The sequence below is a fragment of the Eucyclogobius newberryi genome, unplaced genomic scaffold, assembly GCF_026437365.1.
Source record: "Eucyclogobius newberryi isolate DKJ021-1_F unplaced genomic scaffold, fEucNew1.0.hap1 SCAF_6, whole genome shotgun sequence".
Classification (NCBI taxonomy): Eukaryota; Metazoa; Chordata; class Actinopteri; order Gobiiformes; family Gobiidae; genus Eucyclogobius; species Eucyclogobius newberryi.
The window spans coordinates 37,173,009-37,198,843 of NW_027316278.1; the positions used below are offsets into that span (position 1 = coordinate 37,173,009).

General features: G+C 44.1%; 1 protein-coding gene across 17 annotated transcripts in view; it reads right to left on the minus strand.

The window, feature by feature from the left end:
• Positions 1-25,835, minus strand: part of ank1a (ankyrin 1, erythrocytic a) — a 185,442-nt gene that overhangs the window by 19,028 nt on the left and 140,579 nt on the right. For all 17 annotated transcript variants that reach the window (XM_072434207.1, XM_072434206.1, XM_072434199.1 and 14 more), the window contains 3 exons: positions 7,756-7,887; positions 7,526-7,678; positions 75-693 (listed from right to left, as the gene is read on the minus strand). In XM_072434207.1, coding sequence (XP_072290308.1) covers positions 75-693; positions 7,526-7,678; positions 7,756-7,887 — 904 coding nt within the window. The remainder of the gene's footprint in view (positions 1-74; positions 694-7,525; positions 7,679-7,755; positions 7,888-25,835) is intronic.

The window sequence follows — 25,835 nt, forward strand, 5'->3', positions numbered from 1 at the left end:
TTTTTAAAACATAGTCCGGGTAATGTTATGGGTCAGCTGACTGTAGTCTGATTGTAGAGTGCAGTGCCACTCACCTGTCTCCGTTGCGGTCAGGTAGACAGCTGAGTCCAGGAGACTCGCTGAGACGTGCGTAAACCCGTTGCTGTTGTCCTGTAATAAGAGATGCTTTTTCTGAGCCCGGCGTCCCTCCTCCTTCTCCGTCTCCTGTCTGACCGGTAAGCGCAGACAGCTCCGAGCTGTTCTCTGACCCCTGACCCATGGAGTTTAAGCTCATGCCGGCGATGGTGCCCCCCAATGAGGCCGGAGTGGTAGTGCTGAGCGAGTCTGCGCCCATCTCTGAGTCATCCTCCGGGAGCTCGATGGAGCTCAGCCCCCCGCCCCCACCGCTGGCCGCGCTGGCCTGGCTGGCAGGTCGCCCCAAACTACCATAGGGCAGGCCCAGTAGACCCTCCGAGTCGTCAGCCTTACTGCACTCCAGAGAAGAGTCCTCTACCTGTACCAGTGAGGGGCTGTTTCCTGATGGCCACACCTGCACGTCAGACATCTCCATCAGTGTGTCCTCCTCGGTGGTGGCGATGGGCGCACAGTCCATGCTGGACACTTCCTGCCAGTCGGGCTCAGCCCCCAGCGGTGAGGGTAGGCTGTACTGCATGGATGCGGGGGACAGGAGCTCGTCCTGGGCCAGCCCGTAACCTAGAGCGAGACACAGAGAGGCACACTGACACCCGGCCCCCCGCCTCGCTCCCTAGCACCACCCCACAGCACCTCTTCCCTGGGGGGGGACGTGCCCCTGCCCAGGATTCGGGCATCTGGGGGGGCAGGGGGCCAAGAGGGACACAAGAACAGGCCAGGGCAGAGGAGCACAGATGCAGGAGCTCAGGGTAGCTTTGGGCAGGATCATGTTGGATCAGCTGATGATGCAGTAGAAGCTGCTCTGCTCCTGCGACCAGCCAGACCCAAGTTCTCCACAGCCCATCAGAGACATGCTCCTCTCCTCCCACTCACACAGACATGCACTCCTCTGGAACTCAAGGCAGGTTCATATGCTCAGGCTGTAGCATGCACCAGGCATCTCACTCAGTCCATCAGTCCAGTTCACAAATCCCACACTGCTTCATTGTTCATTGTCAGAAATCACTCTGAACATTGTTCTTTAGTTCTGGACTCAGGTCACTCCTACTGGCTGCTTCACATTATGGAACCATATGTTTGGACTAAAAAACAACAACATTGTTAGACTCTGTAACTGATGCAGAGGCGTGTGCAGCAGAGGTGTGGTACTCTCTCAGGCTAAAGGTCTGGAACTTGATTTGAATAGTAGGCCTTTCGTCTGTCTGTGCGTTCTCCCTTCCCTGTCTGCAGGGTGAGCTGCAGGGGCTTTACTTTTTTATTTTGATTTATACTTTTTTAAGAGAATTATACAAAATGAGTCTTGGAGCACTGCACTTCACCAAGAACTACACCTCCAAATTTCTGCATAAGGTGTATCACAACCAGTGCATTCAGGAATATTCTGTGAATGTGTCCTAGGTCTGTACACTGCAACCTGATTGGTGGCTGGAGAAGGTTGCACATATGGTGAATAGATACCAGATTTCTGTGCACCCAGAAACTGTGCTTTAGATTTACTACAGACAAAAACTGAATCACAGTACAAGTGCAGAGTGAGGCCTGGCCTGGGCCTGAGTAGCAGAGCAGAAGTGTAACTTGATTCATGAGGAGTGCTGAGGCTGCACATAGATCCATGACACCACTGTCCTACTTTCTCTATGTGTGGGCCTCTGCCTATCTGCTCACAGGACTAATAACATGTGTGTGAAAACAAAAAAAATCATTCAGACCTCATTTTTAAGTATTGTTCAAATGTAAACAATGTCAAACTGCTAAGTTTGGTACAGTCAACACAGCTCGAATGCACAAACTATATTACTAAGTAATAATACTACATCACAGTGACGGCTTTTCTTGTTGGTGATTGAAGCAGGTCTTCTTCAATGACCAGAGCCTTCATGAGACGTGTGCTTTTCTGCTACAATAAATCCCCCTCAGTCAAAGCTGAAGGAGTCTTGTGGAACCGCAGGATCAGCACACAAACAAATTCCAGTCGACAGCACAGGTGGTGGGGGAAGCTTCAAGAATTCTGCAACAGGCCTTGTTTTCAGAAGCAATGGCAGAGAAAGGCTTTGATATCATGGAGAGCAGTGTCATCCTGGTAAGCTGTGACTTTAGAACTCAGGAGGTGTGTAAGGACAAGGATGCTGTGACCCAACACTGGAGTACCGTACAGAACAGTACATTTTTAACAAAGCACTTAAATTAGATTATCTTACTAACTTGAAATGAACAGATTTTTTTGTGAAATATTAATAATACATTTTTGTTGGGGATTTCTGATGGCACCCATGAATAAAGATTTATTGAAATCAAAATAATTTAAAAAAGAAACAAATCCAACTGGTTTGTAGAACTGATGTTTGGACAATCCTGGAGTACCAAACTTCAAATCGAGCTGATTCTAATGCTACTGGTCAGTAATGAGGCTTGTTTTAGACCATTAGCGGAGACTCATCAGGAGCGACAAGTGGCTGAGAAAGTCTTAAGCACATTGGAAAAACTTAATGACATACTGTATGTTCTTCTGATGAAAGGGCCTGTACCCGATTTTGAACAATGAATCAGGAACATTAGTCCATCCCACTGTATGGGATAGCCCCATGCAGCTGTTTCCATATAGTTCTCCAATATCAGGCAATTTACGAGCTGATTGGATGAAAAGACGTGACCCTGTCAATAGCTTATTTAATAGGTAATAAACAAAAAAATGCTTTGAAAAATGCATAGATTGTATATTTCAGACACATTTTTTTTCTTATTTTGTGCCATTTATCTTGACTAGAGTCAATTAAAGTCAGGGCCATATTGACAAGAATGAATATCTCAATATGTTTTATGCATTTCCTCGATAACAATATTCAGACAATTGTTTAACAATGCATCAGGAATGTTCTCAAATGTGCCTGTAATGTCTTGTTGGGTATCGGACAAAATGTGAATGGACTGTAAAATTATGCCCTTGTTTGGGAGACTGCCGCCATATGAATTTGTTTTAAATATACACAATATACCAAATAGTCTACATTTGCATACAGTATATCCAAAATAACAATTGGAATAATATAGATTTTTTTATACTACTCCGACAGGCCCTTTTAATATATATTACAACAGTGTTTTGAAGAAGCCACTGGTCTCTCCTGGGTCATGACACTGATACAGAGACACGAAACCGCTATGGGTGAAACTAGCCTGAACCTCTTATTTTCCACTGAGCTTAGCACTAGAGCTCGGGCTCAGTAGTGCTCTGAGGGAGACAGTGCCAACACTACTCGTACTAGTTGGACTTCTGTCTGGATGACCAACCTGCATGACCAAGTAGCTCTCCAATAAAAAATACAAAATTACTTGCGAGTGTCAGGCATGCAAACATACACACTCACTCCACATGCGGTGAGTGAGTCCGGGTGTGTGCATGCAAACACATGAGCTCATGCACATGCACACAGGCTCAAGGGCACAAGGGCAGAGATCAGAGACAGAAGTAGAGGAAAGAGTATTGACAGCGTGACACCTCCCCCTCCAAGTGGGTGCTGGTACACAATCTGTGAGCAAGGGGCTCTACACGTTTCTCAAGACTACCCTCACAGCACCACTACGCGCAACTCAACAGGTAAAGTGTGGGTCAGAGGTCAGCATGAGGTCGGCGTGGTCTGATTCAGAGAGGAGGAGGAGAGAGGAGAAGGAAGGGCGGCTACAGGCTGCAGATGACACGTTCAGAAACACAGAGAGGGACAGAGTCAGGGGACACTACATTCAGTGCACTGCATCCACCTGGACTGCACTACCCATGCAACCACAGACACAAGAGCACACCACACACTACAACAACAGCCTGCAGGGGGCGACACTCACATAAGCTCTTCTCTATCAACATGAGCCCAGTGTGTTCCTCTCAGGGTTGGCTGCTCTTGACCTTTTTGTGCCTTAACCTCTGTGTGCATCATGGGACAGTGGTGTGACATGTCTCTGTGTTTGTTTTATCTTGTATTTATTTGACAGAAGGGGAAGCTACAGAGCTAGTCAGAGAAACAATCACTATGACAACATGCACGTCAAGAAAACTGGATAAAGCCCAATCCAATTTAAATTTAATTTTCAGAATGGATATACATTTGAGATTTAAGATACAGGTGTCATGAGTTGAATTTCAAAGATCCCATTAACAAATCTGGAAAAGTCAGTAGCCTTGTTTCTTCTGGTTCGCTTTGGCACAGATCAATGCAAGTCTGACAAGTGTCTCCACTGTCATAAGTGACCGTAACGGCCTGCTCGGTTGTAGCTTCTGAAGCTGTTTGGCTGACTTTGGCTCTTTTGACACTTATGATGAAAATAATAATTTCTCATCATAGGATGACTTAAGCTTGTGATAAACCGCCATATTTCCACTAATGCTAATTTATATGCTGAATTGACTTATATAGCAAAATAATCTAGCACACATTAGCATCAGCTGTTTCCTGTTTATCGATGTTAGGTTAAGATAAAAAATATAACATTTCCAGTGTATAAATATATCTAAGCAAACTAGGGCTGCACAATAATGGGGTCAAGTACTGCAATATCAATATTATTGCAATAATTTGATTTAATAATTAGAAAGGTAAAAATATAAAAACAAATTTTTGTCTGTCAAATTTTTGTCTGTCTCATGTAGGCAATGTATTTAATTAGCAGTGTGGTAAAAGGTAGGCCACATTTAATATAATTATTGTCATCATTAATTAATTTGACTGTGGACGGTATAGTATAAGCAGGGCAGAGGAAAGCTTAACAAGATGAGATAATGAGGGAAGCTTGTCCGTTTTCAGCAGGTGTTATTCCTGCTCTCTCAAATGCAACAGAGCAAGCTTTAAAAAACAGTCTCAATCCTTTGGCCGTTAACACACTGAACCAACTGTACACCTCCCAATCGACTTGGCTCTATTCAACTAGGCTCTGAGCTCGTGGCCCCACTCTGCCCTGGCAGCATCTCCATTACAACTGGTGCTCAGTGATGCTGTGTAAAACTGGGCATTTGAGACAGCGGAGATGACGAACTACAGTGCCTCCACTGCAGACTAGCATGTGTGCTCTTCGGTGTGTTTATTGAATACCACTCTTTCGGCAAAAAACACCAGGAACAAAAGGAGAGTGTTTTTACCCCAAGGGAGTGGGAGATCATAGAGCAGTAAGATTGAAGGGGCAGAATATTGAGCAGGTCCCCCCCAGTTTCAGCGCACATGGACTACCTGGATGAAAATCAGCCAATGCCTGCATTTTTTAAGGTGACTGTGCGACCACAGTGTGGATAAGAAAGTAGTGCTCCTTTCTTTTTTATCCAGTTATCCTGGCGTGCATGTAAACAGTGAATGTCCTAAGTGCTGTTTGAAACACACGGAAACACGAAACAAATAACACATATGAAGACAGATCCACTGAGCTGTGATCTGAACGCTTCTGAACCCTTTCACACTCATGTTGGAGACAAAACGCATCCGTACATCAGCACAGCTGCTAATTGACCGACCACTGTCAGTGACTGGTCATCTACAGTGAGTCCTGAGGTGAAAGTAGAGTGGACCGGATGTACAGGATGCATGTGTGAATGACCCATGAGGAAAAGGAGAGAAGGCCTCAGTACCAGGTGGCACGAATGAGCTTTATGTCAACCCAGTGATATCAAAATATTCTACACAGCTGAAGAAATCTGAACTCTCAACACAATGTGGCTCCCTTAGAATAGCACTTACATAGCAATTCTGAGTCAAGTTTAATGGAAGCAGAGTAGGAGTGTCCTGAGCAGTGTCGGGTCCAGTCCAAACTGAACCTGAGTTTTAAAGGGGTTCAAAGATGATACTTTAACAGTACATGTGTCCTTATTTAACCTGCCTTAAATGAGTTAGCAAACCTTTTAATTATTAACTTCAAGGCAACTCTAATTCGGTTTAGAATGGCACTTTGGAACCGCTCTTTAGACCGCTTTTGAGGATAGCCCGGCAACAATGAGGATGGTTTACCAGTGTCAGAACAGTGGACTCTCTTAAGCTGTATGTCCACTGCACAAAGAAAAAATCTTGATTTGTGACTCGAAATTGTGTCGTAGATCTCAGTTCGACAGGAACGAAGATTACATTTAGAACCGTCATATGACCAGAAACGAGCTGCAATTTATACTAAGCAGATCTGATTGGAATCTTGGTAGCAGTGTGAGCCTACATCTCTGCGTCTACAATCAGTCTCAGTCAGGCTCTCCTCAAAGTAACGACAGAAGAGCTCAGGACAGGACATTATCTCCCTATTCATTTTTCATTTAGCAACTGCAAATGCAAAACCACAGCTCGCATGTTTTGATAGGCTCAGCTAATCGGTAGAACACACAGTGGCTAGGGACTGATATTTGCTCTGATCTTTGGTTGTAACCATGACTGATTATGTGGACTATTGCACAGTGTGCCATCAACTTTTAGTGTGACATCCCCAAATCTTATACAACAACAAATTGTGCAGTGGACACCAGGCATCAGGGCTGTTGTCGACCAGGAACATTTTTGGTCAACAAAAAATGTGCCCTGCCAACGTGAACAGTGGCAAGAAACTGGCACAAGTGCTCAAAATGTCTCAGTACCTTAGTATGATCTAACATGTATAATCTGACCCAAACTGCACTTACAAGACCACAACCGCACAGGAGTTCATGCAGAAACAACTATTTATGTAGAAAAGTAAAAGGAAACTGTATATTTCTTGGTAAAAAGGCAGATTAAACCCATGGTGAAATCTTCAGCTAACTCACTCTATACCTTCTACATTATGCTATTGTGTATTCACCTTATTCCAAAAGTTGCCGTTGTTATTACCATTAATTGTGTTACTCCTTCTGCTTGTATTCTGTATAGGGCTGCCAATCTGGACAGTAAATAAGTTATATACAGACTACACATTTCATTGTTGATGCTCATAAACGTTGAACATTTAACACAAATCAACCTACTGAGGTGGGATGGCAGAATAAGGTGAATATAGATAATAATAAAAATAAAGTTTTCAAAATTTGCATTAGTTGTATAAAACACCATCGGCCGATTAATCAACATTGATCGGGTTTAGAGAATACACATCGATTTAACATGTACATCGAGACCATGTAGAACATGTACATTTTCCCCATGTACAACATATACATCGAGTCTAAATCAATGTAGATTCTCTAAACCCCATCAATGTTCTTTCTTTCATTTGTTGGTTAAAAACTATAACAAAAAATAATATAAATAAAACAAAATAAATAAATGATACATATATTTTGCCTGGCACAGCTACCAGAACCAAACCTTATTACCATCCTACCCATGTGAAAAATGCAGCAGATCTGGGGTGGGAATCCAGGCTGCAGGGGTGGTCAGGGCGCGGTGGAGGTGGAAGCTCTTACCGTTGGTCATACCCGGAGAAAGATGCTCTCTGTCGGGATGTCTGCGCCGGCTCATGTCCCGGGACGGTCTGGTGGGCTGTGGCGGTTGACCCTCCAGCAGGTTCACGATGTCCATGCGGTCAATGCTCTTCAGCGCGGCGTAGAGACTCTCCACTGGAACACAAAGCCCACAGCATTAGGTCAGCACAGGCGCTGTATGACCAGGCCCTGTAGATGGAGGTGAGGCTTACTCTTGGCCCTCTTTCCCTCTCTGGTGGCCCACAGGTTGAGCAGTGCCGAGCTCTGTTCCAGGAGTGAGTTGGGATTCTCCACTCGGATCTTGTTGATGTCGTCTACGCTCAGCTGGAGCTCACGGGCTAACTCTGCTCACAGACACAGAGCAATACAAAACAATCAAGAGAGTATACTATTATTATTGTGAAAGGTCCAACATTATCCATTATTTTACCTGGGTATTTGAGAGAGAGGGAGGGAGGGAGTAGGAGGGAGAGGGAGGGAGGGAGTGAGAGAGAGGGAGGGAGGGAGAGAGGGAGAGAGGGAGGGAGGGAGGGAGAGAGAGAGTGGGGGAGAGGGAGAGAGGGAGGGAGGGAGGGAGGGAGAGAGTGGGGGAGAGGGAGAGAGAGGGAGGGAGAGAGGGAGGGAGGGAGAGAGAGGGAGGGAGAGAGAGAGAAAGAGAGTGGGGGAGAGGGAGAGGGGGAGAGGGAGAGAGGGAGAGAGGGAGGGAGAGGGAGGGAGAGGGAGGGAGGGGGAAGAGAGGGAGGGGGAGAGAGGGGGAGATGGGGGGAGAGGGAGAGACGCAGACACTCAAAGTTTCTAGTTAGGCCCGAGCGCCACAAGCTGGCGAGAGGCCTATTAATTTCGTAAGGCCGTGCGAAGCACGGCTGCGAAAGTGCGCACGTAGTGCGAAGCGCTCGCCCACTTCCAAACACTCACTTAACGCACTCCTCCACTCATGCACGCCCCGTGCATACTAATTAGTAGTAGGAAAATGGAACATTACCGTTGTAAACGGGCGAAGCCCGTGCAAAAGTGCGCACTAAACGAGCACTTTACATTGGGATGATCATCCCCATATAAAGCACTCATTTGCGCTAAGTAGCTCACGAATACGTTCCCCATCTCTTGCATGTTCCGTTCATATAAGCATGTAATGCAAAAATTGAACATTATTACTGTATAGAGGGCCAAAAACACAAAGTGGGCGGAGCCCACTCAAAATTAACGAAAGTACCGGTCAGTGACCAGGGACCCACACCATGAGGTAGGAAAGCGCGAGCGCTTTCCGAAAATGTATAGTTTATGATATTTGAAAAATGGGAAGCATTATTTTCGCATCGGAATATTATTCTTTCTTTCCTTCTTCTTCTTCTTCTTCTTCTTCTTCTTCTTCTTCTTCTTCTTCTTCTTCTTCTTCTTCTTCTTCTTCTTCTTCTTCTTCTTCTTCTTCTTTCTTCTTCTTCTTCTTCTTCTTCTTCTTCTTCTTCTTCTTCTTCTTCTTCTTCTTCTTCTCGGGACCAACTCCCCTATTTTTCACCCAGTGAACATTGACGAAAAGTCACAAAAATTTGCACACCTCTAAAAATCGTGCCTCTCTACATTCTGGCTATTTCCCTTTTCTAAAATAAAATAAATTGGCGCGTCAGCGCCCCCAAATGTACCAAAAATGCATTGAGAGATAGGAAATGACCCCAGAGGTAAGAGGTAGATGGTGACAGAGGCGCAGAGGTAGATGGTGACAAGAGAAGTAAAAAATATTACTACGGCAACGCCGTCCGCCCAACCAAATGTCGGCCATATTGGTTCAAAAATGGCTAAGCATGACTCGGGAGGTTCTGAGGAGTGGGACATCAAAAGTTATTCAAATTACATTGATACCTGTCACGGTCTCTGAGCGGCGAAGCCGCAAACTTTAGCTAGAATTTCAGAAATCTCCCAAATTTAACATTTCTGCCGTTTGCGCAGATAAAGTCCGAATTGCGTCAAATTAGAATCAGTTGTTAAACTCTTTGCCCTAAACCTACTTGAAGTGAAATAAATAAATTTGGCGCCACAGCGCCCCCTACAGATTTTATATGGAGGTTAAATGTTTAGTTTTGCGAAATTATATGAAATTTGACACACAACTCAATTTTGGCATCCCCATCAAAAAAGTCAATGATACCCATGTCATAATTGTTATGGCTTTGCCGTAACGATGACCGAAACCTTCCATGTTATTCCAATGGGGAAATCGCCAGAACATGTTTACACTTTAGACTTTCACAAACTCCTCCCAGGGCATTAGCCCTATTAACCTGAAATTTGGTGAGACTCATCTTCAGGGGTGGACCATCAAAAGGTATCAACATTTTTATTTAAAAAGTCACGGTCTCTGTGCGGCAAAGCCGCACTTTTTGCCAAGAATTCGAAATAAAATTGCTTTTTGATGGCAAAACAAAGGGGAGAAGATGTGACAGCGTCACAGATTCAGCAGTAGGCGTAATAAAAGGACCATTGGGGCGCATTAGCGCCCCCTCCTCTTGCGGCGTGGCGGCAAGATTGTTTTGCATGGTAATTTTACCACAACTCGGACATTTTTGACCCCCTGAACATTGATGAATGTCACACATGGGGACAAAGACGCGATCGGCTCGGCCCGAACTTGAATAAAATGGAGGTTGTGAGAACGCCCGTCGCTAGTTCAAAAAAGAAAAAACATGAAACGCTTAATCTTTGGCCTAGGCACATGAAACTTGGGACAGTGATAGAGCTACCTTTGAGGAGCAAAACGCACCTGGCAGCATCGCTCTATGATAAACAGGAAGTCAGCCATGTTGAATCAAAGTGGCACCGCCACGATTGACTTTTTTTTTTCAAACTCGTACTTGTCCTAGCTTTCTTGTCCGATCAAGCTCAAAACAACACTTTTCGCATCTAAAGACATTGAAATTTAATAAATATTCAAAAGAATGGTGATATTCTTTACGGTCTCCGTGTAACACGCCCTCAAAAAAGGCTCATATTTCACTCACAAATGCGTTTTTATGGTCTGAGTGGAAATAATTAATACCCATGTAACAAATTTACTCTATAGCGCCCCCTACCCATTGTGTGAAAAACTCAATATCTGATTTGATTGAAACTCATAGATTATATTCTCCTCGAGACGCCATGAAAAAAGTGCATTGCAGATTTTTCGTATTTTCACAATTGGCCAGCAGAGGCGCAATGAATGCTTTCACTTCCTCTTCCTCTTTTATTTTGATGGGACATTTCCTCTCGTGCCGCAGTCTTAGCATTAGCATTAGAGTTAGCGTTAGCATTAGCGGTGGGGCTCTGTTGCTAGGTAACGGAGGTACAGGGAGGAGGGGGTGCAGCCAGGTCACCGAGGTTCTCTCTCTCCCTATTTCCCTGCTCAGGTCAGGGCAGAAGGTGCCTGGATCGCCTGTGGCACTTACAAAATAAAGGCCTCTGTGTTTTACAGATACAGGAGGAGTTTTATTTTGACATAGCCTGACAGTGACAGATGATTGTCTAAAGAATAAAGTCTAAATAATAAAGCCTAAAGAATAAAGGCCTTTGTATTTTTACAGATACATTGGATGCCGACCGCCATAAAACAACAATAACAACAACAACAACAGAAGGAGTTTTATTTTGACATAGCCTGACAGTGACAGATGATAGCCTAAAGAACTTGTTAAAAGTCCTATGTTTGTTTCTGATGTTAAACAAAAAATATTATTGTGACCACGCCCCCAGACTAACCCTATGGCCGCCATAATCCTTTGATAATGAAAAGACGCTCAGTCAGCAATTTGGTTCATGTCAAACTTTAACAAACTCCTCCTAGGGCGTTAGGCCCGCTGGCCTCAAATTGGTGTACGTCCTCTGGACAAGTGGGGCGGTCGCACGGAAAGGCGGTCGCGCGGGTGGCGAGAGCCATCATCGCCGCTCCGCGGCTTTAATTAGAATTGTTATTTAGCTTTAATCATTTTGATATGTTCTGTTCTATTCTCTTTTCCTACTGTTCTTGTACTTTGTAATGTTGTAACCTCCCATTTTTGGAACAAATACAAATTATCTTAAGATAAAATGCAAGAAGAGGGCACACTGAAGAGAGTGAAGCAGTATCAAAATAAATTAAAGCCGCAAGCGGCATCCAACGGCCCTCGCGGGCCGCCGGCCTTCCGACTCTGCGCTTTCGACTTGATAAAGATGGCGCCGTTATTGTGTGTTGAATTAAAAAAGAACTTGACAGACGGCGACACATTGGACATGGCCAATCCAGTGCAAATCAACACAAGTGTCAGTCAAATTTGCTGCACCGCCGCACAGAGACTGTAGCACTTAGAATATAAATATGCATAACTTTTGATGCCCCGCTTGTGTAGATGATATTTCCCAAAGTAAAGCTTGATCGGGCTATTGCCCACGGAGGAGTTTGTTAAAGTGTGAAGCATAAATTTGAACATTTCAAAGATTTGGCGTTTTCCCATTTGTGACAGTATATTTGCAGGTCCGCCACACAGAGACCGTAGCACTTAGAATCAAAATATGGATAACTTTTGATGCCTCGCTTGAGTAGATGATATTCTCCAAATATGAACTTGATCGGACAATCGCCCTAGGAGGAGTTTGTTAAAGTGTGAAGCGTAAAAATGTGGTGATTTGAGCGATTCTGCGATTTTCCCATAAGGATAACATGGGATGTGTCTGTCATCGCTACGGTTACGCCGTACAAAATATGACTTTGGCTCTCATACTTTTATGATCAGGATGGCAAATTAGAATTTTGTTCAAAATATCATGTCATTTGGAAAAACTCTTTTGTTTATAGGCCACTCTGAAGGCCAAATAGTCAGAATTCTGGGAAAAGTTTGCGGCTCCGTCGCACAGAGACCGTAAAAGCTATCCTTAAAATTTGGATAACTTTAGATGCCCCACTTGTCCAGAGAACGTACACCGATTTTGAAGTCGGTAGGCAAAACGCCCTAAGAGGAGTTCGTCAAAGTTTGACGTGAACAAAATGGCTAACTCAGCTTGTTTTCATTTTCAAAGGAAGATGGCGGGCATAGGGTAAGTCTGGGGGCGTGGCCACAATAATATTTTTTTTTTGTCCTCAAGAGAGGAATGCGTGTCCCGAATTTCGTAGCTCTATGACAAAGTTGACCTCGGGGCGTCTCCCATAGGCGCAATGTATTTTGACTTTTGTCGGTGGCGCTGTCGCGCCATTTTTTAACGAAAAAAAAAATGGCCCAGAAAAAATCTAATTTTTCGCCGATTCTGAATTTTGGGCAAAGTTTGATGAGTTTTTGAGCATGTTCAGGGGGTCAAATTAGAGCTCAAAAAGCAGAAGAACAAGAAAAATAATAAAAAATATAGCCGCAAGCGGCAATGATCGGCCCTCGCCACGCCGCCGCCACGCCGCCGCCACGCCGCAAGAGGAGCCCCAATTGTCCTTTTATTACGCCTACTGCTGAATCTGTGACGCTGTCACATCTTCTCCCCTTTGTTTTACCATCAAAAAGCTATTTTATTTTGAATTCTTGGCAAAATGTGCGGCTTTGCCGCACAGACACCGTGACTCTTTGAATGAAAATGTGGATAACTTTTGATGGTCTTGAAGATGAGTCTCACCAAATTTCAGGTTAATAGGGCTGACGCCCTGGGAGGAGTTTGTGAAAGTCTAAAGTGTAAACATGAAAGGTTTCGGTCATCGTTACGGCAACGCCATAACAATTATGACATGGGTCTCATTGACTTTTTTGATGGGGATGCTAAAATTGAGTTGTGTGTCAAATTTCATATAATTTCGCAAAACTAAACATTTAACCTCCATATAAAATCTGTAGGGGGCGCTGTGGCGCCAAATGAATTTATTTCACTTCAAGTAGGTTTAGGGCAAAGAGTTTAACAACTGATTCTAATTTGACGCAATTCGGACTTTATCCGCGCAAACGGCAGAAATTTTAAATATGGGAGATTTCTGAAATTCTAGCTACAGTTTGCGGCTTCGCCGCACAGAGACCGTGAGAGGTATCAATGTAATTTGGATAACTTTTGATGTCCCACTCCTCAGTAGCATTTTTACCAAATTTCAGCTTTTTAGGGCTAACGCCCTGGGAGGAGTTCGTAAAAGTACGACGTTTGGAAAAACTCCGAAGTCATGTTTAGCCATTTTTGAAGCAATATGGCCAACATTTGGTTGGGCGGACGGCGTTGCCGTAATAATATTTTTTACTTCTCTTGTCACCATCTACCTCTGCGCCAAATTTCCTGATTCTACGATCAGATTTTTTTTGGGTCATTTCCCATCTCTCAATGCATTTTTGGTACATTTGGGGGCGCTGACGCGCCAATTTTTTTTATTTTAGAAAAGGGAAATAGCCAGAATGTAGAGAGGCACGATTTTTAGAGGTGTGAACATTTTTGTGACTTTTCGTCAATGTTCACTGGGTGAAAAATAGGGGGGTTGGTCCCGAGAAGAAGAAGAAAGAAAGAATATTAAAGCCGCAAGCGGCATCCAACGGCCCTCGCGGGCCGCCGGCCTTACGACTCTGCGCTTTTGACTTGATAAAGATGGCGCCCTTATTGTGTGTTGAATAAAAAAAGAACTTGACAGACGGCGACACATTGGACATGGCCAATCCAGTGCAAATGAACACAAGTGTCAGTCAAATTTGCTGCGCCGCCGCACAGAGACCGTAGCACTTGGAATAAAAATATGGATAACTTTTGATGCCCCGCTTGTGTAGATGATTTTTCCCAAAGTAAAGCTTGATCGAGCTATTGCCCACGGAGGAGTTTGTTAAAGTGTGAAGCGTAAATGTGAACATTTCAAGGATTTGGCGTTTTTCCCATTTGTGACAGTATATTTGCAGCTCCACGGCACAGAGACCGTACCACTTAAAATCAAAATATGGATAACTTTTGATGCCCCGTTTGTGTAGATGATTTTCCCCAAATATGAGCTTGATCGGGCAATCGGCCTAGGAGGAGTTTGTTAAAGTGTGAAGCGTAAAAATGTGGTGATTTGAGCGATTCTGCGATTTTCCCATAAGGATAACATGGGATGTTTCTGTCAACGCTACGGTTACGCCGTACAAAATATGACTTTGGCTCTCATACTTTTATGATCAGGATGGCAAATTAGAATTTTGTTCAAAATATCATGTCATTTGGAAAAACTCTATTGTTTATAGGCCACTCTGAAGGCCAAATAGTCAGAATTCTGGGAAACGTTTGCGGCTCCGTCGCACAAAGACCGTAAAAGTTGTCCTTAAAATTTGGATAACTTTAGATACACCACTTGTCTAGAGGACGTACACCGATTTTGAGGTTGGTGGGCAAAACGCACTAGGAGGACTTCGTTAAAGTGTAAAACATAAAAATGTGGTAATTTGAGAGATTTTGTGGTTTTCCCATAGGGATAACATGGGAGGTTTCTGTCATCGCTACGACTACGGCGTAAAAATTTAGGCATTTTGGTGATTGGCTTTTGTGATCGGGACGGCAAAATAGAATTTTGGGTAAAGTTTAGACAATTTTGGTAAAACTAATTTTTGACCTTCAATGTTGATTTAAAGGTCACTCTGTAGGGGGCGCTATCACTGCCATGTCAATTTTGTCAGCCTAAACTGGTCCAAACTAGAAAGTTTAACAACTGATTCAAATTTGGTCCTAATCGGACTGGTTTTGATCAAATGGGAGCAATTTTTAGATCTGCAATATTCCAAAATAAGTTGTCCAACTTTGCGGCTGCGCCGCACACAGACCGTAAAAGGTATCTCAAAAAATTGAATAACTTTAGATGCCCCACTTGTCCAGAGGACGTACGCCGATTTTGAAGTCGGTGGGCAAAACGCCCTAGGAGGAGTTCGTCAAAGTTTGACGTAAACAAAATGGCTAACTCAGCTTGTTTTCATTTTCAAAGGAAGATGGCGGCCATAGGGTAAGTTTGGGGGCGTGGCCACAATGATTTTTTTTGTTTATCCTCACGAGAGGAATGCGTGTCCCGAATTTCGTAGTTTTACGCCAAAGTTGACCTCGGGGCGTCTCCCATAGGCGCAATGTATTTTGACTTTTGTCGGTGGCGCTGTCGCGCCATTTTTTAACGGAAAAAAAAATGGCCCAGAAAAAATAAAATTTTTCGCCGATTCTGAATTTTGGGCAAAGTTTGGTGAGTTTTTGAGCATGTTCAGGGGGTCAAATTAGAGATCAAAGCGCTGAAGAAGAACAAGAAAAATTAAAGCCGCAAGCGGCATCCAACGGCCCTCGCGGGCCGCCGGCCTTCCGACTCTGCTCTCTGCATTTTACAGAGATGGCGCTAACGCAATTGTCTAAGAACTAAGACAGCGACACATTGGACATGTACAATGCTGTGCTTAACCAGTGCAAATTAACACAAATGTCGGTCAAATGTGCAGCTCCAGCGCACAGAGACCGTGACACTTGGAATAAAAATATGGATAACTTTTGATGCTCCGCTTGTGTAGATTATTTTTCCCAAATATGAGCTTGATCGAGCTATTGCCCACAGAGGAGTTCATTAAAGTGTGAAGCATAAATGTGAACATTTCAAGGATTTGGCGTTTTTCCCATTTGTGACAGTATATTTGCAGCTCCACGGCACAGAGACCGTAGCACTTAAAATCAAAATATGGATAACTTTTGATGCCCCATTTGTGTAGATGATTTCCCCAAATATGAGCTTGATCGGGCAATCGGCCTAGGAGGAGTTGGTGAAAGTGTGAAGCGTGAAAATGTGGTCATTTTGGAGATTTCGCTGTTTTCCCATTTCTGACATATATTTGCGGGTCCGCCACACAGAGACCGTAGCACTTAGAATCAAAATATGGATAAGTTTTGATGGCCCGCTTGTGTAGATGATTTTCCCCAAATATGAGCTTGATCGGACAATCGCCCTAGGAGGAGTTTGTTAAAGTGTGAAGTGTAAAAATGTGGTGATTTGAGCGATTCTACGATTTTCCCATAAGGATAACATGAGATGTTTCTGTCAACGCTACGGTTACGCCGTACAAAATATGACTTTGGCTCTCATACTTGTATGATCAGGATGGCAAATTAGAATTTAGTGCAAAATGTCATGTCATTTGGAAAAACTCTATTGTTTATAGGCCACTCTGAAGGCCAAATAGTCAGAATTCTGGGAAACGTTTGCGGCTCCGTCGCACAGAGACCGTAAAAGTTATCCTTAAAATTTGGATAACTTTAGATGGCCCACTTGTCTAGAGGACGTACACCGATTTTGAGGTTGGTGGGCAAAACGCACTAGGAGGAGTTCGTTGAAGTGTAAAACATAAAAATGTGGTAATTTGAGAGATTTTGCGGTTTTCCCATAGGGATAACATGGGAGGTTTCTGTCATCGCTACGACTACGCCGTAAAAATTTAGGCATTTTTGTGATTGGCTTTTGTGATCGGGACGGCAAAATAGAATTTTGGGTAAAGTTTAGACAATTTTGGTAAAACTAATTTTTGACCTTCAATGTTAATTTAAAGGTCACTCTGTAGGGGGCGCTATCGCGGCCATTTCAATTTCGTCAGCCTAAACTGGTCCAAACTAGAAAGTTTAACAACTGATTCAAATTTGGTCCTAATCGGACTGGTTTTGATCAAATGGGAGCAATTTTTAGATCTGCAATATTCCAAAATAAGTTGTCCAACTTTGCGGCTGCGCCGCACACAGACCGTTAAAGGTATCTCAAAAAATTGAATAACTTTAGATGCCCCACTTGTCCAGAGGACGTACGCCGATTTTGAAGTCGGTGGGCAAAACGCCCTAGGAGGAGTTCGTCAAAGTTTGACATGAACAAAATGACTAACACAGCGTATTTTCATTTTCAAAGGAAGATGGCGGCCATAGGGTAAGTCTGGGGGCGTGGCCACAATGATTTTTTTTGTTCGTCCTCACGAGAGGAATGCGTGTCCCGAATTTCGTAGCTTTACGCCAAAGTTGACCTCGGGGCGTCTCCCATAGGCGCAATGTATTTTGACTTTTGTCGGTGGCGCTGTCGCGCCATTTTTTAACGAAAAAAAAAATGGCCCAGAAAAAATCAAATTTTTCGCCGATTCTGAATTTTGGGCAAAGTTTGGTGAGTTTTTGAGCATGTTCAGGGGGTAAAATTAGAGATCAAAGCGCTGAAGAAGAACAAGAAAAATAATAATAATAATAATAATAATAATATTTTTAGCAAAAACAATATAGCCGTTTTTACTATAACAACAAATGATACATCGTTTGAAAGCTCTAAGCCTTCCCGATGCCGCCATGGGGTGGAATCATCATTACGAGCGCTTACGCGCTCGTCACTCCCTATTCCGTCGGGATGCCCCGCCCACTCCCCATAGACTTCCATTGATTTGAGCAGATACAAGCATGGCCCATGCCTGCGGCATGGATTCTCGCATACGGGACGATGCCAGGAGGGTTTTTGGAGGAATGCAGCGCTTCGCGCTGCTGTTGTCAACAATTAGTGAATGGGCTACGCCCATTCACTAATTGTTGACTATTTCTGTCATAGCAGGAGTAAGTATGCATGATCCATGCCTTCGGCATGGGCTAGTTCACTGTACTTGCCAGGGGCGACGGGGTACCAAACATGCGGGCTGCGCCCGCATGTTTGGTCAGACAGTTGCAACGCTGCCTTCGGCAGCGTTGCGGGAGCAATAGGCCCTCCCCCTGCTGGGGCTCGGGCCTAAATATTCCGATGCGAAAACAATGTTTCCCATTTTTCAAATATCATAAACTATACATTTTCGGAAAGCGCTCGCGCTTTCCTACCTCATGGTGTGGGTCCCTGGTCACTGACGGGTACTTTCGTTAATTTTGAGTGGGCTCCGCCCACTTTGTGTTTTTGGCCCTCTATACAGTAATAATGTTAAATTTTTGCATTACATGCTTATATGCACGGAACATGCAAGAGATGGGGAACGTATTCGTGAGCTACTTAGCGCAAATGAGTGCTTTATATGGGGATGACGACCGCTTCGCGGTCGTCATCTCAATGTAAAGTGCTCGTTTAGTGCGCACTTTTGCACGGGCTTCGCCCGTTTACAACGGTAATGTTCCATTTTCCTACTACTAATTAGTATGCACGGGGCGTGCATGAGTGAAGGAGTGCGTTAGTGAGTGTTTGGAAGTGGGCGAGCGCTTCGCGCTCGATTTCGTGCGCACTACGTGCGCACTTTCGCAGCCGTGCTTCGCACGGCCTTACAAGATTAATAGGCCTCTCGCCAGCTTGTGGCGCTCGGGCCTAAATATAGCCGCAGGCGGCAATGATCGGCCCTCGCTACGCCGCCGCCACGCCGCAAGAGGAGGGGGCGCTAACGCGCCCCAATTGTCCTTTTATTACGCCTACTGCTGAATCTGTGACGCTGTCACATCTTCTCCCCTTTGTTTTACCATCAAAAAGCAATTTTCTTTTGAATTCTTGGCAAAATGTGCGGCTTTGCCGCACAGACACCGTGACTCTTTGAATAAAAATGTGGATAACTTTTGATGGTCCACCCCTGAAGATGAGTCTCACCAAATTTCAGGTTAATATGTCTAACGCCCTAAGAGGAGTTTGTGAAAGTCTAAAGTGTAAACATGTTCTGGCGATTTCCCCATTGGAATAACATGGAAGGTTTCGGTCATCGTTACGGCAAAGCCATAACAATTATGACATGGGTATCATTGACTTTTTTGATGGGGATGCCAAAATTGAGTTGTGTGTCAAATTTCATATATATATTTCGCAAAACTAAATATTTAACCTCCATATAAAATCTGTAGGGGGCGCTGTGGCTCCAAATTAATTTATTTCACTTCAAGTAGGTTTAGGGCAAAGAGTTTAACAACTGATTCTAATTTGACGCAATTCGGACTTTATCTGCGCAAACGGCAGAAATGTTAAATTTGGGAGATTTCTGAAATTCTTGCTACAGTTTGCGGCTTCGCCGCACAGAGACCGTGACAGGTATCAATGTAATTTGGATAACTTTTGATGTCCCACTCCTCAGTAGCATTTTCACCAAATTTCAGCTTTTTAGGGCCAACGCCCTGGGAGGAGTTTGTAAAAGTACGACGTTTGGAAAAACTCCGAAGTCATGTTTAGCCATTTTTGAAGCAATATGGCCGACATTTGGTTGGGCGGACGGCGTTGCCGTAATAATATTTTTTACTTCTCTTGTCACCATCTACCTCTGCGCCAAATTTCATGATTCTACGATCACATTTTTTTTGGGTCAGTTCCCATCTCTCAATGCATTTTTGGTACATTTGGGGGCGCTGACGCGCCAATTTTTTTTATTTTAGAAAAGGGAAATAGCCAGAATGTAGAGAGGCACGATTTTTAGAGGTGTGCAAATTTTTGTGACTTTTCGTCAATGTTCACTGGGTGAAAAATAGGGGGGTTGGTCCCGAGAAGAAGAAGAAAGAATTAAAGCCGCAAGCGGCATCCAACGGCCCTCGCGGGCCGCCGGCCTTCCGACTCTGCGCTTTCGACTTGATAAAGATGGCGCCCTTATTGTGTCTTGAATAAAAAAAGAACTTGACAGACGGCGACACATTGGACATGGCCAATCCAGTGCAAATGAACACAAGTGTCAGTCAAATTTGCTGCGCCGCCGCACAGAGACCGTAGCACTTGGAATAAAAATATGGATACCTTTTGATGCCCCGCTTGTGTAGATGATTTTTCCCAAAGTAAAGCTTGATCGAGCTATTGCCCACGGAGGAGTTTGTTAAAGTGTGAAGCGTAAATGTGAACATTTCAAGGATTTGGCGTTTTTCCCATTTGTGACAGTATATTTGCAGCTCCACGGCACAGAGACCGTACCACTTAAAATCAAAATATGGATAACTTTTGATGCCCCGTTTGTGTAGATGATTTTCCCCAAATATGAGCTTGATCGGGCAATCGCCCTAGGAGGAGTTCGTTAAAGTGTGAAGCGTAAAAATGTGGTGATTTTAGAGATTTCGCTGTTTTCCCATTTCTGACATATATTTGCGGGTCCGCCACACAGAGACCGTACCACTTAAAATCAAAATATGGATAACTTTTGATGCCCCGTTTGTGTAGATGATTTTCCCCAAATATGAGCTTGATCGGGCAATCGCCCTAGGAGGAGTTCGTTAAAGTGTGAAGCGTAAAAATGTGGTGATTTTAGAGATTTCGCTGTTTTCCCATTTCTGACATATATTTGCGGGTCCGCCACACAGAGACCGTACCACTTAAAATCAAAATATGGATAACTTTTGATGCCCCGTTTGTGTAGATGATTTTCCCCAAATATGAGCTTGATCGGGCAATCGCCCTAGGAGGAGTTCGTTAAAGTGTGAAGCGTAAAAATGTGGTGATTTTAGAGATTTCGCTGTTTTCCCATTTCTGACATATATTTGCGGGTCCGCCACACAGAGACCGTAGCACTTAGAATCAAAATATGGGTAAGTTTTGATGCCCCGCTTGTGTAGATGATATTCTCCAAATATGAACTTGATCGGACAATCGCCCTAGGAGGAGTTCATTAAAGTGTGAAGCGTAAAAATGTGGTGATTTGAGCGATTCTACGATTTTCCCATAAGGATAACATGGGATGTTTCTGTCAACGCTACGGTTACGCCGTACAAAATATGACTTTGGCTCTCATACTTTTATGATCAGGATGGCAAATTAGAATTTTGTTCAAAATATCATGTCATTTGGAAAAACTCTATTGTTTATAGGCCACTCTGAAGGCCAAATAGTCAGAATTCTGGGAAACGTTTGCGGCTCCGTCGCACAAAGACCGTAAAAGTTATCCTTAAAATTTGGATAACTTTAGATACACCACTTGTCTAGAGGACGTACACCGATTTTGAGGTTGGTGGGCAAAACGCACTAGGAGGACTTCGTTAAAGTGTAAAACATAAAAATGTGGTAATTTGAGAGATTTTGTGGTTTTCCCATAGGGATAACATGGGAGGTTTCTGTCATCGCTACGACTACGGCGTAAAAATTTAGGCATTTTTGTGATTGGCTTTTGTGATCGGGACGGCAAAATAGAATTTTGGGTAAAGTTTAGACAATTTTGGTAAAACTAATTTTTGACCTTCAATGTTAATTTAAAGGTCACTCTGTAGGGGGCGCTATCACTGCCATTTCAATTTTGTCAGCCTAAACTGGTCCAAACTAGAAAGTTTAACAACTGATTCAAATTTGGTCCTAATCGGACTGGTTTTGATCAAATGGGAGCAATTTTTAGACCTGCAATATTCCAAAATAAGTTGTCCAACTTTGCGGCTGCGCCGCACACAGACCGTAAAAGGTATCTCAAAAAATTGAATAACTTTAGATGCCCCACTTGTCCAGAGGACGTACGCCGATTTTGAAGTCGGTGGGCAAAACGCCCTAGGAGGAGTTCGTCAAAGTTTGACGTAAACAAAATGGCTAACTCAGCTTGTTTTCATTTTCAAAGGAAGATGGCGGCCATAGGGTAAGTTTGGGGGCGTGGCCACAATGTTTTTTTTTTGTTTATCCTCACGAGAGGAATGCGTGTCCCGAATTTCGTAGCTTTACGCCAAAGTTGACCTCGGGGCGTCTCCCATAGGCGCAATGTATTTTGACTTTTGTCGGTGGCGCTGTCGCGCCATTTTTTAACGAAAAAAAAAATGGCCCAGAAAAAATAAAATTTTTCACCGATTCTGAATTTTGGGCAAAGTTTGGTGAGTTTTTGAGCATGTTCAGGGGGTCAAATTAGAGATCAAAGCGCTGAAGAAGAACAAGAAAAATAATAATAATAATATTTTTAGCAAAAACAATATAGCCGTTTTTACTATAACAACAAATGATACATCGTTTGAAAGCTCTAAGCCTTCCCGATGCCGCCATGGGGTGGAATTATCATTACGAACGCTTACGCGCTCGTCACTCCCTATTCCGTCGGGATGCCCCGCCCACTCCCCATAGACTTCCATTGATTTGAGCAGATACAAGCATGGCCCATGCCTGCGGCATGGATTCTCGCATACGGGACGATGCCAGGAGGGTTTTTGGAGGAATGCAGCGCTTCGCGCTGCTGTTGTCAACAATTAGTGAATGGGCTACGCCCATTCACTAATTGTTGACTATTTCTGTCATAGCAGGAGTAAGTATGCATGATCCATGCCTTCGGCATGGGCTAGTTCACTGTACTTGCCAGGGGCGACGGGGTACCAAACATACGGGCTGCGCCCGCATGTTTGGTCAGACAGTTGCAACGCTGCCTTCGGCAGCGTTGCGGGAGCAATAGGCCCTCCCCCTGCTGGGGCTCGGGCCTAATAATATTCCGATGCGAAAACAATGTTTCCCATTTTCCAAATATCATAAACTATACATTTTCGGCTCATGGTGTGGGTCTCTGGTCACTGACGGGTACTTTCGTTAATTTTGAGTGGGCTCCTCCGCCCACTTTGTGTTTTTGGCCCTCTATACAGTAATAATGTTCAATTTTTGCATTACATGCTTATATGCACGGAACATGCAAGAGATGGGGAACGTATTCGTGAGCTACTTAGCGCAAATGAGTGCTTTATATATACGTCATCCCAATTTAAAGTGCTCGTTTAGTGCGCACTTTTGCACGGGCTTCGCCCGTTTACAACGGTAAAGTTCCATTTTCCTACTACTAATTAGTATGCACGGGGCGTGCATGAGTGAAGGAGTGCGTTAGTGAGTGTTTGGAAGTGGGCGAGCGCTTCGCGCTCGATTTCGTGCGCACTACGTGCGCACTTTCGCAGCCGTGCTTCGCACGGCCTTACGAGACTAATAGGCCTCTCGCCAGCTTGTGGCGCTCGGGCCTAATTAAAGCCGCAAGCGGCATCCAACGGCCCTCGCGGGCCGCCGGCCTTCCGACTCTGCTCTCTGCATTTTACAGAGATGGCGCTAACGCAATTGTCTAAGAACTAAGACAGTGACACATTGGACATGTACAATGCTGTGCTTAACCAGTGCAAATGAACACAAAGCTCCAGCGCACAGAGACCGTGACACTTGGAATAAAAATATGGATAACTTTTGATGCTCCGCTTGTGTAGATGATTTTCCCCAAATATGAGCTTGATCGAGCTATTGCCCACAGAGGAGTTCATTAAAGTGTGAAGCATAAATGTTAACATTTCAAGGATTTGGCGTTTTTCCCATTTGTGACATATATTTGCGGCTCTACCGCACAGAGACCCTAGTACTTAAAATGAAAATATGGATAACTTTTGATGCCCCCCTTGTGTAGATGATTCTCCCCAAATATGAACTTGATCGGGTAATCGCCCTAGGAGGAGTTTGTTAAAGTGTGAAGTGTAAAAATGTGGTCATTTTAGAGATTTTGCGGTTTCCCCATTGGGATAACATGGGATGTTTCCGTCATCGCTACGGCTACGCTTTACCAAATATGACTTTGGCTCCCATGCTTTTAATTTGGGGATGGCAAATGAGAATTGTGTGCAAAATGTCAGGTCATTTGGAAAAACTCTTGTTTATAGGCCACTCTGAAGGCCAAATAGTCCAAATTCTGCGAAAAGTTTGCGGCTCAGCTGCACAGAGACCGTAAATGTTATCCATAAAATTTGAATAACTTTAGATGCCCCACTTGTCTAGAGGAGGTACACCGATTTTGAGATCGGTGGGCCAAACGCACTAGGAGGAGTTTGTTAAAGTGTGAAGCGTAAATGTGCCCCGCCGCCGCAATTGTCGGACCATGTCAGCCTCGGTGAAACTGAGAAAAACAGCATTTTACTTTTTTTCCCCCAAATTTGTGATTTTCATTTTTTTGCAGAATGTGCTAGTTGAAGTTATGAATAAGCCCCTGTGTGCTTCAGATAACACTATTGGTTGTCTTAAACGTATACATTAAGCTGTTAAAAATGTGGAGTTTTCGGGTCTTTTTCCTGCTCTCCTGGGGGGCGCCACCTTTTTCTAGCCAACGTATTGTTTACATTTTCCACCAATCAGCTGTGATCCGCATGGCCAGCTGCGTGCTCCGTGTTTTCCTCTCATTACTCCAGACCGTCTGCAGAGCACAGTCTTCAGAGCTTACATTTCCTGGACTACATTGCAACGGAACTGTTTACTCAGGTACACTTTTACTTTACTACTAAATTATTGCTTTAACGCTGTGTTTTAAGGCAGTCTCGTGATCACTTTAGAATCTTACTTGTCTGCTCCGGTGGAGCTAATGCTAAGCTAACATGTTGCTTCAGTGCACTCTGCAATACGGGCTTAATGTGATTACTTGCTGTTATCACCATGTTATCGGGTTATTTTTCGGCGTGGGTTGGCCCGTGGGTTGTGTGGGTCGTGCTTTGTGTCTGTTTTATCGTGCTAAACCGGCTGTTAGGCCCGGAGCTAAACGCAGCTATTCGGAGCTAAGTTGTAAGCTAAACTTTGCTATGTTATCGGGTTATTTTTCGGCGTGGGTTGGCCCGTGGGTTGTGTGGGTCGTGCTTTGTGTGTATTTTATGGTGCTAAACCGGTTGTTAGCGCCACAGCCTGGAGCTAAACGCAGCTATTCGGAGCTAAGTTGTAAGCTAAACTTTGCTATGTTATCGGGTTATTTTTCGGTGAGGGAAGAGAAAAAAACTACAACTCCAGATACCACTTCTGGTCACGTGGCTTACTTATGTTGCACGTCACGCACGCACTGCGTCACTCGAACCAATCACGCGCTTGCCTGGCCATTATCAGCTTCCTGTGTGTCTCTCTGTGCACGGTGTTGGGAGAGACAACAGGACGGCTGAACCAGGTAAGCTTTGCGACTAAAACACCCGCTTTTAATCACTTTAATGTGCGCCGGTTTTAAACTCGAGTGTATGTTTATGTTTTGGTGTGCTGTTCTGCAAGTGTTTTGCTTTTACGAGCAGTGTTATCTCAAGTGAGCTAGCTAGCCCCGCTAGCCGAGGGCAGATGTCCCAATATCTCCGCGTTTTGCATCTAAAATACACCGTTAACGTCACAATGTGAACTGTTATCTGTGAAGTGTGTTATTCCCATATTACTGTTAACCCTAATCCTTTTATCCCCCTTTTCAGAATTGGCAAAGACACCCTGACTGACATGACCTGTCTCTACGTGAAGTCTGCTAAGGAGCGTGGTAAGTGTAAAACATTATTTTGGTGATTTTCATGTTTTAATGATTAGAGTATAATTAACCATAAGTAACATCTGTTTTTCAGGTGAGCCTGCAGTTTGTACATCAAGCTTCAGATCACTGTGGAAACAGCTTCTCCCACACATCAGAAGCTGCAGGCCACGCACAGATCTCTACAACAGAATCTAATGTGCTGTCTTTCGGACCCTCACCGCCAACGTCTC